General features: G+C 45.7%; 1 protein-coding gene and 1 pseudogene across 1 annotated transcript; both read right to left on the bottom strand.

Moving 5' to 3' along the window:
- Positions 1–3766: 3766 nt before the first annotated feature.
- Positions 3767–4762, bottom strand: LOC140581203 (trace amine-associated receptor 1-like). The gene is made up of 2 exons (XM_072703080.1): positions 4070–4762; positions 3767–4036 (listed from the first exon to the last, which is right to left on the bottom strand). Exons 1-2 carry the CDS (start codon positions 4760–4762, stop codon positions 3767–3769), a joined length of 963 nt encoding a protein of 320 aa, XP_072559181.1.
- Positions 4763–8050: 3288 nt separating this feature from the next.
- Positions 8051–15845, bottom strand: LOC140581036 (trace amine-associated receptor 1-like; annotated as a pseudogene).
- Positions 15846–19526: the final 3681 nt, after the last annotated feature.

The following is a 19526-nucleotide window of genomic DNA, read 5'->3' on the forward strand; positions in this document are numbered from 1 at the left end:
CGATGTAACCTTTGTAAAAAAGTCATCAAACTGGCAACAATGGGCTCTAAAGCCATCGACTTGCATATCAGGGGAGAGAAGCACAAGCGTTTTGTCAAAAGTCGGACAACAACTGTCCCCATTCAGTTGTTTGCCAGTCCTGCAAGTACAACCTCTACAGATGGGCCTACACCCGCTTTGGCAGTGTCTCTGGATCCCACGACAAGCAATGCGTTCAGTACGTTCTCCTCAACCAACACGCTGAAAGCAGAAGTGCTATGGGCTTTGCTAACGGTTAGCCGACATCACTCCTATACGTCCAAAGATGACATTCACACTGTGGTGAGCAATTTGCTGGGACACAATTAGTAATTGTAGGAAGTTGTGGCCTACATACCCTTCACAACTCATTCAAGACTGGTTTTGAAGTGTGGATGGTGGAGAAGGTGCTCAAAGCACTACATCTTCTTTTCCAAAAGAAAGACAGGACCTGACAGAGGACGGGGAACGCAGACAGACAGACCAAGAAGGGAGACACAGAGGGGAGAAAGGCGGAACAAAAGGGCCAGGAGCGAACGGAGGAGGAACAAAGGGACGAGGAGCAGAAACAGGCGGGACCAAAGGAAAGGGAGGAGGGAGAAGGGGAGCCCGAGGGAGCCCAGGCGGGCGATGGGCAGCGGCCGGAGGGGTCGCAGGGGAGAGGGAGGAGGGAGCAGGAGGGGACCACCCAGGGGCCAAGGGAACGGGACGAGGGAGTGACGGAGGGGACACGGAGGGAGCAGGAGGGAACACCAGTGCAGGCAGGCAGGAGGGGGAAGCCGCGGCAGGCGGAGGCGCAGCTGGAGCCGGCGAAGGCGCCGTCCGACGCTCAGCCGGAGCAGGGGGGCCCGGAGGCAGCCGACACGGAGCCGGAGGCGGGACTGAGGACCGGCACCGAGGATCCAGGGGGGGACCCGGAGGAGACTGCCGACCCCGAGCCGGAGGACCCGCAGGCAGCCACCGAGCCACAGCCAGGGGCCGAACGGGCAAGCCAGGGGGCAGGGCGGGCGGGACCAGGGCCCGACACCTATGTCCCCGTCCCTTGCGGGACACTGAAAGGCGGGGTCCTGGGGGGCGTCGGCCTTGCCGGGGTCAGGGCCTCCAATGAGGCAACAAGCATGGCCGAATGCGGGGCAGCCAGAGCCGCGGGCGTGGCTGTAGGCGGGGCCGCGGGCAGGACGGGAGAGGCGGCCTCAGGCAGGGCCGCGGGCAGGACTGGAGAGGCGGCCTCAGACAGGGCCGCGGGCAGGACGGGAGAGGCGGCCTCAGGCAGGGCCGCCGTTACTTGGCCAACAGGGGGCACCGTGGGGGGCGCCGCAGTCACTTGGCCAGCAGGGGGCGCCTTGGCAGGCACCTCGGGCGTGCGACCAGCAGGGGGCGCCTTGGCAGGCACCTCGCGCGTGCGACCAGCAGGGGGCGCCTCGGCGGACGCCGCCGTTACTTGATCAGCAGGGGGTGCCTCGGCGTGCACCTCCGTCGTGTGGCCAGCAGGGGGCGCCTCGGCGGACGCCGCCGTTACTTGATCAGCAGGGGGTGCCTCGGCGTGCACCTCCGTCGTGTGGCCAGCAGGGGGCGCCTCGGCGGGCACCTCCATCGTGCGGCCAGCAGGGGAATAGCGTCCCTAATCGCGCATATCCCACCTTGCCCCAGGCGCGCCGGACGGAAGTTGTACGCCTCGAATGGAGGCGCCTTCTCCGGGTGGGCGCTGGTCAGGTGGGTAGCGACGGGGTCATCCCAGGTGGGGAGCAAGGAGCAGGCCCCCAAGAAGAGCGTCGGGGCAGCTGCTTCCCCTTTTCCCCTCCGCTTCTTCCTTTTCTTGCGGCTGGGGCAGGTCGGTGGAGGCGAGGTCACCTTCGAGGAGGTAAGCGGTTCCAGTCGCCGTTCCACGAATCCCTCAACCAGCTGCCGGATGTTGTCACGCACTTCGGTGATAACGTGCGTGTCCGTGAGCAGAGTCGTCTCCTGGAGGAGTCGGTTGCTCTTGGTGGCTAGCTACCATAGCCCAGGGTCCTCAAAGACCTCGGGTTGCGACAGCCAGTACTGCACCTCGCCCAGCAGCTTGAGGCGGCTGTCCTCAAGCTGCAGAGGTGTGTTCGAGAGATTCGTCATTCTGTCACGTTCGGAGATCGGGCGAGCCGGGAAGCAGACGAGAGCAGCCAGGAAGTCAGGTGAACGGGGGTTTTAATAAGCTAAGGAGGGACAAGCGTGGACATCAACGGACAATACACGACAATACAATGACGGATCTGGCATACATGGGGAGACGCGGACTCATATACACAGGACAAGGCAAAAGAAACAGGAAACAGCTGGGCACAATCGGGGAAGCACGTGTGGATAATGAGGCGTGGCACACACTAGGAGCAGACAGAGCGGGGCGTGACAGTTATGTTTTGTTCTGACACATGGGCAGCCTGCAGCTTATCATGCTACTCAAATACTGATTTGTTTTTGTTAAGAGAGCCACCTTTTCCCTTAAGAGAAACACCAGTCCTATTTGGATTGGTGTTTTCATTGTGGAATTTGGGACTATTAAACAAAATAAAACAGTTTTTGCACTGCACAGTGCTCCTGGCCTGTAAAATGACTTTATATGTAAAGGCAATGTAAGAATCTTTAGACATGGGGGGTTTATCTCAAAGACTTAATCTGTCCGAGAGTTCTCAAATTGACAATATGATTGTGCTGACTAGGCTTTGGTGGTATTAAGGTAACCCCCCTCCCCTCCGCTCTGTGTGATTATGATTACATGGTTGGGTTGTGATGGTAAAACTTTAAGCTAATTTTATTGCCACTGAATTGAGGAATGACAAGGGACTTCCAGGACATCGCACATCATTCACGGGGGTCAGGGGGCTGCTGTCAGTTTGCAGGAGAGGTGGGATATCTGCAAAAACCATTCTAGAGATCATGTGTTTCTTGATAGTTTATTAATAGTCCGCATGTTCTGAGCTGACCTTAATACCCCCAGTAAGGCTCTGATGGGTCAGAGCCCTGGATGTCTAATAAAATGATTAATGTCTGAAATCCAGATTACAGGTTACAATGCGTTGACTATAAAGATCCCTGTTCCTGATTCCGGGTTTGGCTGTACAGCTTGTAGTGTCTGTAGCAGTCTGTCAGTGTAAGGGTTCACCACTCTGTCCTCCTGTTTTTACTGCAGCTTTCAAACAAGGCTGCTTGCTCTGCTCTGCAGGTACAAGCATCAGTACATAAGCAGCCAGCTGGCCTTGGTCCCTCACAGGTTTTTATCCAGTAAATATCAAATGAGTTTTTGTTTCCTGTCCTCTGTTAACTTCCTACTATTTTTTACTCTGATTTATAATGTCATTATTTCAGTCTGAAGGGATGTACCTGTCAAATATTTTGATGTAAATTATGAGAATGGCACTGAACGTAAGTGTCACCATTCAATCACCGTTTTGCACTGACATTTTCTTACTGATAATTATGAAACAGGAGAGAAAAATGGTGAAAATCAGTTTGAATCAGGACCCAATGTATAGAATATATTATATATAATAATAATTTATATAGCAGTGTTTCATTGGCAATAAACAATAATTATTATAAACCACTCCATCTGTGCCCCAACATTTAAGGCAGATAGCCAGTATAGATCATTACCAGATACAGGAGTCAGTATCACAGGTGCAGTAACATCGATGTGGGAAATGAGAAAAAATGACAGAAACTTCAGTCACACTATAGATTGACCAGTATTTCACCTGGATCCGCAATAGTAAAATTAATCAAATTTGTTAAATATTTTACTAAAAGTTTTTCTCAGTGACTCCCTAAACCATTTCAATAAGAATGAATAAATAATAGGATTCATTGCTGAATTTAAATAGTAAATCCAAAGAAGAATGTCATACAAGTATGGTGTGGATAAACCAGTGATTGGATCTATGATTGTGTATATAAAACCGGGCGACCAGCAGGACAGGTACACAGCAGTAACTATGCCCAGTGTCCTGGTGGATTTTTGCTCCATCTTAGACAGAATGATTCTAGACTTTTCCCGGTTCTCAACAGTAAGAATTGTGACCTGAATTGAACGGGCTTGTTTATGTGCAATAAGTAGGATTTTCAGGTAGAGGCCAAGCATAAATAACCCTGGGATGAAGAAAAGAAAAAGGGAAGATAATATGCTTGACACCTTGTCTTGTATCACAGTACACCTTCCCTCACAGTTTATTTGTGTAAGGTAAAAATTCTGAATTGTCATGCTGTTTAGCTCCACCACAAAGCCGATGAGGGCGGAAAAAACCCAGCAGACCAGGATCATGCACTTTGCAACACGAGCTGTGATCAAAGTGTGGTACAGCAGAGGCCGAGAAACAGCAATGTATCGATCAATAGAAATCAAATAAAGCATAAAAATTGATGCTGCGCTAAGTGAAAAATCTATACTGGAGTGGATCTTACAGAACCAGTCACCCAAATACCAGCAGGTTTCCAGGGAGCGTATCAAGCTAGGCGGCATGACCACTGCCCCCAGGAGGAAGTCGCTCACAGCCAGGGAGAGGATGAGGTAATTGGTGGGAGTGTGCAGCTGTTTGCAGTGGGATATAGTAACAATGACGAGGAGATTTCCCAGCACAGTGAGGAGTATGGTGGCCCCTAATAGAACATACAAAGAGGCTTGTATTGTGGTTGGATAAACAAGCTTTACGCAGGAAGTGTTTGAGGATTCGAAGCAGTAGTGTACATTTTCTGTCTCAAAATGGTTGTTTTTCATTGTTTTATGATCCAAGGTTGAAAATAGCTTTGTTACCTGCACAGAAAAAATAGAATGTGATTTTAATTTGAACATCAGTATAAGTATTGCATTAGAAATTAATTTATATATATTTTTAATACAGAAATGCATCAGATTTTCCTCAGAAATACTGTAGTAAGCAACCGTAGACGACACAGAACTTGAAGTCCTTGTCTCATTACAGACAAACACATTTATATATTTATATTACAACTATCTCTCCGTGTCAGAAAACACATCTATTTAAATACATGGTATAAGAACATAAGAACATAAGAACTATACAAACGAGAGGAGGCCATTCGGCCCATCGAGCTCGCTTGGGGAGAACTTAACTAATAGCTCAGAGTTGTTAAAATCTTATCTAGCTCTGATTTAAAGGAACCCAAGGATTCAGCTTGCACTACGTTATCAGGAAGACTATTCCATACTCTGACTACACGCTGTGTAAAGAAGTGCTTCCTTAAATCCAGTTTGAAATGTTCTCCCGCTAATTTCCACCTATGGCCACGAGTTCTTGTATTTGAACTAATGCTTAAGTAACTATTCGGTTGAACAGCATCCAAACCTGTTAGAATCTTATAGACCTGGATCATGTCCCCCCTCAGTCTCCTTTGCTTGAGGCTGAAAAGATTTAGCTCAAATAACCTTTCCTCGTATGACAGACCAGGAATCATTCTTGTGGCCCTACGCTGCACCTTTTCTAAGGCCGCAATGTCCTTTTTAAGATATGGTGACCAAACCTGCACACAATATTCTAGGTGAGGTCTCACCAAGGAATTGTATAATCTTAGCATTACCTCCCTTGACTTAAACTCCACACACCTGGAGATATATCCCAATATATGTGATATAAAAAGGTAATATGAAATATGAAGCGATTCTATTCAGGTACAACAGAATTTAATGGAGCTCTGATTGGATACAATTTTAATCCATTAAACATGTTTTGAAGCACTGTAAAGCCACCTGAGTCTATGGGGGCTGGAGGTTGTTAGGCTAAATGGTGTCTCTGAATTGCCCATAGTGTGTGTGAGTGTATGTGCCCTGCGATGGACTGGCATCCCGTCGGGGGTGTACCCCAGCCATGTGCCTTATGCTGCCTGGGACAGACTGCAGGCCAACTATGACCCTGCCCTGGATCAGCATTTAGAGCGGCATGGATCAAATATCAAACTTATTTAATTGTTAATAACAAGGTTTGCATAGGTATAACTACAGAACTGATTCCCATGTGCTTAGGTTTTGCAGGAATAAGTTTTTTTTAATTAATTTAACATTTCGGTACTAAACAGGGTTTCACAATTATCTGTATTTCACTTTCTCTTAAATTATCCTTATCATTTAGTTGATATTTTACAAGCCACTGGATGAGAATCAGTTGGATTAATTAATGCATATTAATTTAATGACTATTCACTTTCTAATGTGTAAAAATAAAGTTTTAACTGTAAGCTGTTCAATGCTCTGGCAAATCTTACCTTGGCCCTGCAGGGGAACCCTGCCACACTGGAGGAGGCTCTGCAATATATACTCACGGTTTGGCAGAAACATATTACCCATCATGCCATGCAGCACTCTCTGGGACCATGTCTTTCCTCACTGGCTTTAATTAAACAATGAAAACATCAGATGTCCAGACACTTGCGCGTTACCTCTGAGGTCTTGTATGTATTTCAAACATGGTATTGTCTTTAATCCACAGTGCATCTGACCGTCTTTTAGCTGATGTAATGACTGCTCCACTGGACAGTGGACATACATACAAAAATAAATACATTGTGAATGTCTGCTGATTTTGGCTGTGTATAGATGAAGTGAATAAGGAAAATGGATGAATTTTACAACCTGAACTTGAATTTTTATTACCACATATGCAACATAAATTCAAGTTTAGGTAATAAATTCAAATTTGGTTTCTTTAATTCAAATTCTGGTAACGTTATTCAAGTTCAGATTCTTTGATTCAAGATCTGGTTAACTCATTCAGATTTGGGCAAGTAAATGCAAATTCAGGTTGTGGTGAGTCTGATTTGACCCTATAGTTGTTGAAGATGGTGGCATAGTCCTCAGTCCATTCAAAGGCATGTCCCTTTTAGGTGAGGTGGTGGAGCGGTTTAGCAGTACCTGCAAAGAGTTTTATGAGTTGTTGGTAATTTAAGGTAAGACCCAGGAAGCCGCGGCACTTTATGGTTTGGGCCATTTCCCACCTTGATCTTTCTGGAGTCTGCCACCACACCCTCACTGCTCACTGTATGACATGGGAAGTTTGTCTGTCACCGAAGGAGGGAGGAATTCTACGGGTTGAGGCATAGGGCCGTTTTGTGAATGGCAGTGAAGAGAGTGCATCGAACATGCTAGGGGCATTGCAGAGACTGAAAGGCATGACCCAGAAATGCCATAGACCCTTACCATTAGTGGAAGCAATCTTGGGTCAGGCATCCAGGGCCAGTTCAATCTGTCACTTCAAAAGTCACTTCTAAGAAGCTGAAACATGTTGGCGATGTGATCCAGCATTACCTTAGTCTGATGCAGCAGGTCGTTCCATGTCACAACCACCATCAGATTTTAGTGTTAATTTAAAAACAGGAACTAGATGACCTCAGTGTACACAGTCCAGTCGGGTCTTTGCTGTTTTGTTTTTTTTTTCCCAGCCCCATTTTGCATCCATCTTCCTGACCCAGGAAATGTCTTGTCTGTCCTGGCTCCCATTTTGTCACATGTCTGGGTATGTCGGTCCCTGGATCCTTCCTCCTGTCTGGTCTAGTCCTTTGTCTGTAGTTTACCTCGGTGTCAGATCCTATCTGTCCTTTGCCCTGCTTGATCCCTGTAGATCCCCTCTCCGCTCTGCCTCGCATGCCCTAAGGGCATGCATTGGGGGGGGCTACTGTCACACCCTGCATTCCTTTCCCCTCATTCTCTCCTTTGTGTGGCTCTAACAAGCTGCACCTGTCACTTGTTTAAGCTTGCCTCTCATTACAGCCCTTGTGTGGATCACCCCAGGTGCCTCTCGTCTGCTCCCTTCTCAGTGGTGTATATAGTGCCTCCCTGTGTTGAGCTCCCCAGTCCAGTCATTGATGTTGCTGCCTGCATGTGCTCCCCGTTTGCCCTGTGTTCTGGTCTGATCCTTCATACCTCGTTTTGACACCCGTGGCCCCTTTCCTTTTGACCTGCTTGCAGTTTTGTTTAATAAAGCCTCTTCTGATTTTTCCCACGCCTGCCTTCGCCTCTGTCTTTGCCCGTGACAATACATATAAACGTAAAGTTTCAGTCAGTAAACAGATTTATTGTTGATGAATCTTGCTGAAATATTTTACAGAGTATTATAATTTTGAATGCCTTCCTGAACCAGGTGTAAAAGAATGCATAAACGATTGGATTAAAGGTGGAGTTTAAATAGCCAATCCATACCAGCATATCAAACAGCACAGGTGGAGTAGAATAATCAATGATGGGGTCGATGATATTACAGATGAAGAAGGGAGTCCAGCATGAAAGAAAGACGCCCATAACTATGGCCAGGGTCTAGGTGGCTTTTCGCTCCACTTTGCTACAGTTGGAGTTGCTTTGCCCTTTTCTGGCCTCGCAACCTGAGAGACTGAGCTCTGAATGGACCGTGCCTGGCACTGTGCTATGAGAAAGTGTTTGAAGCGACACGTCCCCACCAAGCTGTGCAAGACAAAGGGCTGGTGCATGAGGAAACCGGCATTGCCAGAGCCTGCTGGCAGCCCAGCACCCGCTAGCTATGGCAGCAGTACCCAGCTGGGGACCAGTTATGGTGGTTGTCGCGACTGTTGATCCTTGACGGCAGGGAGGACTTCGGGTCCTGCGAGGGCGGAGGGTTCACCGCTACCTAGAGCACTTATGACACTTGAAGGGGGTTCCGGGAGAGGTAACCCCCGAAGAAGGCAGCAGATTTATGAAGGAGGTATGCATCGGGCAGCACAGCATGGTGGAACAGTGCTGGCTGTGTAAATAATGAAAATAATTGTGGATAATTGGATAATGTTTGGTGTTTATGTTCAGCCCTTTTACTCCTATTCAAGCAAAGGCCGCAATGCCTGGGTCTGTCGGTTATGACAATACACATATATGTAGAATGTGTGTTGTTGGCGTGGTCAGGACAGCCACCATACACATGACTCCATATAACTTACGTCATGAGCATGTAGTGATCTAACAGTCTTGTGAACCACAAATACATTACTTTTCCCTACTGCCTTCACTATACAGCAAAGACTCAGGAGCACATGTGCGTTAAGTCATTCTGATGCACAGACATGTACACATATGTGGTGACTAGTTTACTGTCATTATCACCAGCCTTTTTCCAACATTCAGGCCTGTTCAGGTGACCACATGATGATAAATGCTCTGTAGTCACAGGAAACTTCACGTTATTCACGTTCAACTGAGGCCATTGGGGTTCTGATCATTGGGGATAATAGTGACACACACACTGGCCCACAAAGTCCTGGTAAAAGGTTAGTAGTCTTTGCTCATGTTGTAGGAGGCTGACTTATGTATCTCAGCTCTCAGCCCTGTTGGTACCACTTGGTGTCAGGGGCGGCCTGCAGGTTGTGGGATCGGAGTAATAGTGAGCAAGCGTCCTGTTAGGAATTCAGCTGTGTGGCATGTACTCTGTCTCTGCTGTCATGTTGAAGACGTCACCTGAAGCAACCACCTTATAAACTGGGAAAAGGCAGATGGGCATCTCTAGTGATGGTTGAATTAAACTTCATGAAATTTTTGCCTTTCATTTCTGACCCCTCTAGATGGTGGTCTCTGTTAAAAAAATTGCTCAAAACATGCACCAAATTAAAGCAAACCGAGAGCTCCATGTAGTGGGGTAAAAAAGGTACAACTGGTTCATGAATCTTCATTTGACCATTACTAGCCAACTCATATAATCAGGGGCTCAGAGAGCCATGGAGACCCTGGCTGATTCAGGGGGGTCTGGCTTTTTTAGTAGCCCTACAATCAACCAGCCCCCCCACGCCCAGCAATATCAACTAAGGGTACCCTAGATTGAGGTAACATTTTGTCAGGGGTCCCAGAATTTCTTGAGATGGTCCTGCGTATAAACTGTTGTTCAACTCAGCAGCTATTTGCTGGGCAGGATCCCATACAGGGTATACCACAGCTTAGTGCCCAGTGCTTCCTGGAAAATACTTCAGGTCCGTCTCAACCCTGACCAACCCTAGAAGTCAGAAGATGAAGACCTTTGTATAAGTTAATTCTGAATAGCAGCTATAAGTGGATGGCGGCCGTTTGATTGGAGCCTCCTGCAAACCCCCGGGGGGATTTACCTGCACTGCTTGGCGGGAAGCAGAAATCCGGTAACCTTTCAGGGGGTCACAGAGTATGTAAGGGCTGCCAGTCCTGGTGGTCTTCAATCGTGCACGCCGGCAGTGGGGCAGGACCCTGTAATAGCGATTGTTTCTCCACTCCTACAACGGATCCACATTGAAATACGGGCCTCATTATTGTAACAGATAGAGGCCTGCTTCACTGTATCAGAAGAACTGGACCCCGCACAGATCACAAATACAGTGTCTGTACCCAACCTCTTTGATGAAAAAAATACAGTACAACAGCATTGTGTGCCACGGCACGTCCACAGTAAGTACAAAGTCAACGGTAACTATGAATCAGGCTTGAGGCATAAGTCCTTTCCATTTATTGTTTATGTTGCCTATTAATTGGTATATTATAGTGCTTCAGAATTATGCTTTATTTTGTGTCTTACTTATGTAATAGTGTCATGTGGTGTGGAGCAGCTGGCCTGGTGTGAGTGCATGCAGGACGGGGTGGAAGGTCTTCCTGGACAGCTGTGTCACACCGGGGGTCGCTGTGCTGGGCAGAGTAGCATATGTCAGCCTCAAATGAACCCCTGCCCTCTCCCTCTCTGCAGCAGGTACTGTAGGCTACTAATCTTTGTATTAAATAGTCTCTTTAGCTCAGCCTAACTGCATGTATGCCTTGTTGACACCTTGAAAGCTGCATGTTTGTAATGTACCACTTCCCTCACTCATGTGTTGCTTTGGAGAAAAGTGTCAGCTAAATAAACAAATATAAAATGATATTTGAAATGTGTAAGTAGATTTGTATACTTGCTATTTGTCTCCCTCTTGTGGCCAATTACACAAACGACACTGTAGTCAGAGTATTTTGCGCAACTGTACTTCATAATACAACGTATACGTAAATGGACACAATAAAAAAAATACACATAACATGAGGAGCTTAAGCACCTAACCTTAAGCAGCAATAAAGTAACTTTATATTATGTAGACCAACTGTAGTAGAAAAAAACTGGTATAACCTAAGGATTATCATATAATGTAGCTGATGTCTCCCTCTTGTGGTCAATTGGATGAAAGACATTCAGGTCAGAATAATATTCAACAATGTGTACATCAAAATAACAAGTTTTTATCATATTATGGAGGCATTTGGTTCAAACAATGTAATACACACACATAACATGAGGAGATTAAGCACGTAACGTAAGCAGCAATGAACGGGCCTTATTTAATGCAGCCTAGATGTAGAAAAAAAACTGCTATAACCTAAGTTACATGATTTAATGTTTTTTTCGTTTTTCCGTATGACTCAAGAGACAGAAACACGTCCCCCTGCCAAGAGGTGCTGGAGGAGCATGGACACCCTGTCCGATTCAGGGGCCCAGCACAGGACAGGGGCCCTTTAATACCTAAAATTATGTGTTTCCTTGTATGACTCAAGAAAAGAGTAACACGTTCCCCTGCATTGTCCCTTAGGCTGTTTGGAGTCAGCTTCAGGCCTACATAACCATGCTTTAAAAGTGGTTAGATAATAATAATAGATATTTTATTGATCCCCTTGGCGAAATTCTTCTTTACGCCTCCCTCAACTTGTTCTTTGTAGAGTAAGCTGTCTGCAAAGGGCAGCCACCTGTTTGGGGGCCCAGGGAGTTGGGGGTTAAGGGCCTTGCTCAAGGATCCGCAGACATGCTGAGGCTGGGTTTGAACTGGCGACCTTCTGATTACAGGCTGAGACTTAAGTCCTTTCCACATGTCATTTCACTAGTTCAGCTAGATGATCAGTTGATAATGTACACTGATTATTGGAAACATCTTTAAAATTAAATGTTGAACTTTATGCGTTGATATTACTGTGTATTTAGAGAAGTCTTACATGGCTGGGGTGTCACAGATACATAAAATGCCCTTGATGAGAACAGATGAGTCATCATCTCCATTTTGTTAAACACAAAGTGTCCCTCAGCCATTACCGGCCTTTAATGATGCAATAATAGGACTCTGTTCTCTTGTGAGTGAGCCCAGAGAAACTCATTATGTCTCATCGTTTATAGCACTTCTAATCACTGTCACCAATATCACACCTTTCAAACACAGGGACTCATTAAACTGTCACACTCCATGAAATTCAGGGACATGTTTGCATCTTCTTGCATCACACAGACACACATGCTAGATGTGATGATGGGGGTTCACCGGAAATCCAGGTGTCTCCCTCTGACCTTTCAGGCCTCTCCATACAACTGCAACTTGCAAGATATTGTGGGATAATAAAGTATAGTGGTATTTCTGGTCTGTCTGTTTCAAAAACACACAGACCCAGCGTAGTTGCTTGTAGCCTGTTAAAAGATGGCCGAATCCTCCGAACACGAGATCCCACTGACGTACAATTACTGTACATTCTCCAGTCTATGATTCACTGCCATTTCACCACTGTCAGCATAGATAAATGCGAAACGCAGAGGCTTTTCGCTCGCGCATTTGCCACGTGAACTACGTTTAAAACAAAGCACAGTAAGTGACAAGTCCCGTGCGCTGCGGACACTGTCAAGCCACATGACCCGGACATAACCAGGTGTCTCTCTACACCAGCGCTGAGGGCAGCCACTCCCACCCCTCACATAAAGGCAACCATGTTGAGCCTAATAATCATGATAATTTTAATGTTAACTGCAATCAAATGTGTCGCAATTTGTTGAAACAGCTTTACTTGACGTTCTAATTCATTTTCATTAAAAAAAAAAAAATGTATGTGAACGTTCAGGCTTATAACTAGACACTCAAGGAAATAAACACCTAGTTCATGTTGTGATTCATAATTAGTCTCATAATTTCACATTTTGAGCTGCATAACCAGAGTGACATACTTGCTAAAAAGAGAGGCACTTTCTACATTACAAAGCTTTTGTCTCCCCCTTGTGGTGAGTTACTTGAAATTCACTGTAATGATAATTACCTTCATCACCATGTACAGTACTCATGACCCTGTACTGGATATGTTGTTGGAAGATGGATGGATTGTTCATTTAATTAAAAATAATAAGTTTAGCCATCTGATTCTTATTGGGCAAATTTAATCGGATTAATGACGCTAATACATTGTTACAAGGTTATGTTTTGTTCTGACACATGGGCAGCCTGCAGCTTATCATGCTACTCAAATACTGATTTGTTTTTGTTAAGAGAGACACCTTTTCCCTTAAGAGAAACACCAATCCTGTAAGGAATGTTGTCATGCTTTTCTTCAGCTGTGTGTAGTCGGATATTGCACCCTTCTTCAAGTTCAGTTGTTTTAGTTCTTAAAACAACTGAACTAAAGAAATCATTTGGTTATAATTCAGTTCATTCAGGGCATCAGCAGTGGCCTTTATCCAGCTTTATGAAGCTCCCATTGTGCAGAGAGGCTAAGTTCAGGCTGTCTTATGCAGATGAGTGTTATTCATTGCAAAAGAGAAAGACTATAACAAGAATGTAGATTAGAAAGAGGGGATGATTTCTATACCACAGACTGGCCAATATGGCACAATACTATAGAGTCAGAATTAATTATGGAGTAATTAGCTGCTTTATAAGAGATTTTATTTGGTTTAACTTTAATAATTCAATTAATGTATGTTTAACAATATCTATTTAAATACAACAACATTGTTGTTGTTATTATTATTATTATTATTAGTACATGTTTTATTCACCACTAGAGGGCAATATCCATGACATCACTGCTTTGAACTACTCCCAAATAGACACAATCGTGACATGACTTTCAGTTTTGGTTGGAGAGACTATTTCACCCACATCCGACCATTAATTTGTTTAAACTAATATATGCCAGAGTGTGTTCAGAAATGGATTTTCACTGACTGATATGTAGCTTTGACGACATCGGCTCCAGCTTTGTGTGCCCATAATATAATAATTCAGTTTGACAGTAGAATGGTGCACTGGGCCCCATACAGCCCATAAGGGGGGCATGAACTTCAGCTGCCCACTACTGGTACTGAATGCCGTTTTCTCCTCAGCCCACCATGTTAGCGCCACCTATCAGTAACACCTGGTCAGATTCAAGGTAGATATGAACCAGGTCTGCCCCAGTATCTCTATCAGCATTGGGTAGCCATCAAACAGACACATCATTTTAACACATGGAAGTCATTGTAATACAGGGCACCAGACATGTTTTATTAGCATTGAATTGAGGAATGACAAGGGACTTCCGGGACATCACACGTCATTCATGGGGGTCAGGGGGCTGCTGTCAGTTTGCAGGAGAGGTGGGATATCTGCAAAAACCATTCTGGAGATCATGTGTTTCTTGATAGTTTATTAATAGTCTGCATGTTCTGAGCTGACCTTAATACCCCCAGTAAGGCTCTGATGGGTCAGATCCCTGGATGTCTAATAAAATGATTAATATCTGAAATGAAGATCACAGGTTACAGACCATCCATCCATTATCTATACCGCTTTATCCATCTGGGTCACGGTGAAACTGGAGCCAATCCCAGCCTCTTCGGGCGAGATGTACAGAATATGTTATATATAATTTATATAGCAGTGTTTCATTTGCAATAAACAATAATTATTATAAACCACTCCATCTGTGCCTCGACGTTAAAGGCAGATAGCCAGTATAGATCATTACCAGATACAGGAGTCAGTATCAGAGGTGCAGTAACATCAATGTGGGAAATGAGAGAAAATGACAGAAACTTCAGTCACACTATAGATTGACCAGTATTTCACCTGGATCTGCAATAATAAAATTAATCAAAATTGTTAAATATTTTACTAAACATTTTTCTCAGTGACTCCCTAAACCATTTCAATAAGAATGAATAAATAATAGGATTCATTACTGAATTCAAATAGTAAATCCAAAGAAGAATGTCATACATGTATGGTGTGGATAAACCAGTGACTGGATCTATGATTATGTATATAAAAGTGGGCGACCAGCAGGACAGGTACACACCAGTAACTATGCCCAGTGTCCTGGTGGATTTTTGCTCCATTTTAGACAGAAAGATTCTGGTTTTTTCCTGGTTCTCAGCAGTAAGAATTGTGACCTGAAGAGAACGGGCTTGTTTATGTGCAATAACTAGGATTTTCAGGTAGAGGCCAAGCATAAATAACCCTGGGATGAAGAATAGAAAAAGGGAAGATAATATGCTTGATGTCTTGTCTTGTATCACAGCACACCTTCCCTCACAGTTAAATTCTGTGAGGTAAACATCCTGAATTGTCAAGCTGTTTAGCTCCATCCTGAAGCCAATGAGGGCAGAAAGAACCCAGCAGATCAGGATCATGTACTTTGCAACACGAGCTGTGATCAAAGTGTGGTACAGCAGAGGTCGAGAAACAGCAACGTATCGTTCAATAGAAATCAAATAAAGCATAAAAATGGATCCTGCGCTAAGTAAAATATCTAAACTGCTGTGGATCTTACAGAACCAGTCACCCAAATACCAGCAGGTTTCCAGGGAGCGTATCAAGCTAGGCGGCATGACCACTGCCCCCAGGAGGAAGTCGCTCACAGCCAGGGAGAGGATGAGGTAATTGGTGGGAGTGTGCAGCTGTTTGCAGTGGGATATAGTAACAATGACGAGGAGATTTCCCAGCACAGTGAGGAGTATAGTGGCCCCTAATAGAACATACAAAGAGGCTCGTATTGTCATTGGATAAACATGCTTTACGCAGGACGTATTTGAGGATTCGAAGCAGTAGTGTACATTTTCAGCCTCAGAATTGTTGTTTTTCATTGTTTTATGATCCAAGGTCGAAAATAGCTTTGCATCCTGCACAGAAAAATACAATGATTTAATTTGGGCATCAATATTAGTATTGCATTAGGAATTAACCTTCTTTTTTATATATTTCTGATACACAAATATATCCGATTTTCCTCAGCAGTAGTGTACTAACCAACCATTTGTAATCATATGTCTCATTACTGATGTACAGATTGACAAACACATACTGTATATGTCACTGTATCTCCGTCTCAGAAAATACAATATCTATTTATCTATTTATGGTGTGACACAAAAAGATAAAATGAAATATGAAGGGATTCTATTCAGGTACAGCACAATTTAATTGAGCTCTGATTGGATACAATTTTAATCCATTAAACATGTTTTGAAGCACTGTAAAGCCACCTGAGTCTATAGGGGCTGGAGGTTGTTAGGCTAAATGGTGTCTCTGAATTGCTCTTAGTGTGTGTGAGTGTATGTGCCCTGCGATGGACTGGCATCCCGTCGGGGGTGTACCCCAGCCATGTGCCTTATGCTGCCTGGGACAGACTGCAGGCCAACTATGACCCTGCCCTGGATCAGCATTTAGAGGGGCATGGATCAAATATCAAACTTATTTAATCTTTAATAACAAGGTTTGCATAGATATAACTACAGAACTGATTCCCATGTGCTTAGGTTCTGCAGGAAAAAGCTTTTTTTAAAATTAATTTTACATTTCTGTACTAAACAGGGTTTCACAATTATCTGTATTTCTCGTAAATTATCCTTTTCATGTAGTTGATATTTTACAAGCCACTGAATGAGAATCAGTTGTATTATTAACTGCATATTAATTTAATGACTATTCACTTTCTAATGTGTAAAAATAAAGTTTTAACTGTAAGCTGTTCAATGCTCTAGCAAATCTTACCTTGACCATGTAGGGGAACCCTGTCACAATGGAAGGGGCTCTGTAATATATACTCACGGTTTGGCAGAAACATATTACCCATCATGCAATGCGGCACTCTCTGGGACCGTGCTTTTCCTCATTGGCTTTAATTAAGCAATGAAAACATCAGATGGCCAAAAGGTTGCACTTCACCTCTGAGGTTTTAAATGTATTTTGGACATGCTGTTATGTTAAATCCACATTATATTTGACAGTGATGGAGCTGATGCAATGACTGTAGTGAGACATATAACACAGGCCAGTGGAAACATAATATACTTTCAACTAAGTATTAATTACTGATTGTGACTGTCTGTTGATTGTGACTGTGTACTGATTAAGTGTGTAAGGAAAATGGATGGATGAATGTATGAATGTTTCATAAATAGTTGGAGTCTGTGAATGAATGGCATGGTATCTTGACACTTCTAGCTGAGAGACTTCAAGTCCTGCTCTCTGTGTGTGGAGTTTGCATGTCCTCCAAGTGCAGGTCGTCATTGTCTTACGACCTATGCGACTTACGACTGATCAACTTTACGATGTAAAGATGTACGAGACGCAAATATGTGGCCACGATTGTACTGCATTGCAGCCTGAGTGTTGCCCAGCGGGAGTGTGACAGTTTCTGCCCCAAGATCAAATAATTTTATTGTACAGTACACTATGCATAATATGATTTTTGCATAAAAAGTAAAGGGCTGAATTGCCACCAAATCGACTCACAACTGGTCAGTCAGAACTGGTCGCAGTCATAAGTCGGTGATGACTTGTATTTACATGAGTTTCCTCCGGTCTTTGCCCGCAGGTTTTTGCCTGCAGTGTCTGTCTGTCCTGTGATGGACTGGCATCCCATACTGGGTGCTCCCTGCCTCGTACCCTGTGCTTCCTGGCAAAGGCCCCAGGCCCACTGAGACCCTGAGGAATGGAAGATAGGTCCTCTCCTGGAGCCAAAACTTTTTTGTGTTGGAAGGGTTTGCATGTTTAGTTGCCCGGACCTATGGGAGTTAAGTTACCTGGGGCTTTATGCCCCTGGTAGGGTCACCCAAGGCAAACAGGTCCTGGGTGAGTAACCAGATGTAGTGCGGCTCATTAGACCCCTTATGATAACAAGCAACATAGATTCATGTTTTCCCTAGGCCTGACGTGGGTCACGTAGGCCTGGGGGTTGGGCTCAATGGCGGGCACCTGGTGGCTAGGCCTGCATCCATGGGGCCTGGCCGGGCACAGCCCGAAGAAGGAATGTGGATCCCCCCTCCAATGGGCTCACCACCTGTAGGAGGGGCCATAGGGGTCGGGTGCGATGTGAACTGGGCAGTGGCCGAAGGCGGGGACCTTGGTGGTCCAATCCTCGGCTGCAGAAGCTAGCTCTAGGGACATGAAATGTCACCTCTCTGGCGGGGAAGGAGTCTGAGCTGGTGCGCGAGGCTGTGAGGTTCCGACTAGATAAAGTCGGGCTCACCTTGAAACTGGGGACTTGGGGGAGGACTCACCTATCTCTGGGGCGGAGGTCACTGAGGTGGTTAAAAAGCTCCTTGGTAGCTGGACCCCGGGGGTGGATGAGATCCACCTGGAGTTCCTTAAGGCTCTGGATTTTGCAGGGCTGGCCTGGTGGACATGCATCTGCAGTATCGCGTGGACATCGGGGGCGGTGAGTCTGGACTGGCAGACTGGGGTGGTGGTCCCCCTCTTCAAGAAGGGGGACCGGAGGGTGTGTTCCAACTATAGGGGGATCACACTCCTCATCCTCCCTGGTAAGGTCTATTCAGGGGTCCTGGAGAGGAGGGTCCGTCAGATTGTCGAACCTCGGATTCAGGAGGAGCAGTGTGGTTTTCCCCCTGGCCATGGAACAGTGGACCAGCTCTATACTCTCAGCAGGGTCCTGGAGGGTGCGTGGGAGTTTGCCCAACCAGTCCACATGTGCTTTGTGGACTTGGAGAAGGCATTTGACCGTGTCCCTCAGGGAGTCCTGTGGGGGGTGCTCCGGGAGTATGGGGTGGTGGTCTTCCTTATAAGGGCTGTTCAGTTCCTGTACGACTGGTGTCAGAGCTTGAAGGATGGAGCGGGAGATTGACAGGCGGATCGTCAGCAGTCATGCGGGCGCTGCATTGGTCTGTCATGGTGAAGAAGGAGCTGAGCCAAAAGGCAAAGCTCTCGATATACCAGTCGATCTACGTTCCTACCATCACCTGTGGTCATGAGCTATGGGTAGTGACCTATACAACGAGGTTGTGAATACAAGTGGCCAAAATGGGTTTCCTCCGCAGGGTGGCTGGGCTCTCCCTTAGAGATAGGGTGAGGAGCCTGGTCATTCGGGAGGGACTCAGAGTAGAGCCGCTGCTCCTCCGCATTGAGAGGAGCCAGATGAGGTGGCTCGGGCATCTGGTCAGGATGCCTCCTGGACGCCTCCCTGGTGAGGTGTTCCGGGCATGTCCCACTGGGAGGAGGCCCCGGGGAAGACCCAGGACACGCTGGAGGGACTATGTCTCTCGGCTGGCTTGGGAACGCCTCAGGATTCCCCCAGAGGAGCTGGATGAAGTGGTCGGGGAGAGGGAAGTCTAGGTTTCCCTTCTTAGACTGCTGCCCCCGCAACCTGACCCATAAAAATGGTAGAAGATGGATGGATGGATAATAAAACACCCTTATTTAAAATGCCATGCAACAGTTTTAGTGCAGTCAATGTCTGTCTAAGCCCATGTGGTGCCCTAGGCAAGCTTAGGCCTCAGAGGACGATGCCCTAGGCGGCCGCCCGTCAC

This window comes from Paramormyrops kingsleyae, chromosome 19, assembly GCF_048594095.1.
Source record: "Paramormyrops kingsleyae isolate MSU_618 chromosome 19, PKINGS_0.4, whole genome shotgun sequence".
Classification (NCBI taxonomy): Eukaryota; Metazoa; Chordata; class Actinopteri; order Osteoglossiformes; family Mormyridae; genus Paramormyrops; species Paramormyrops kingsleyae.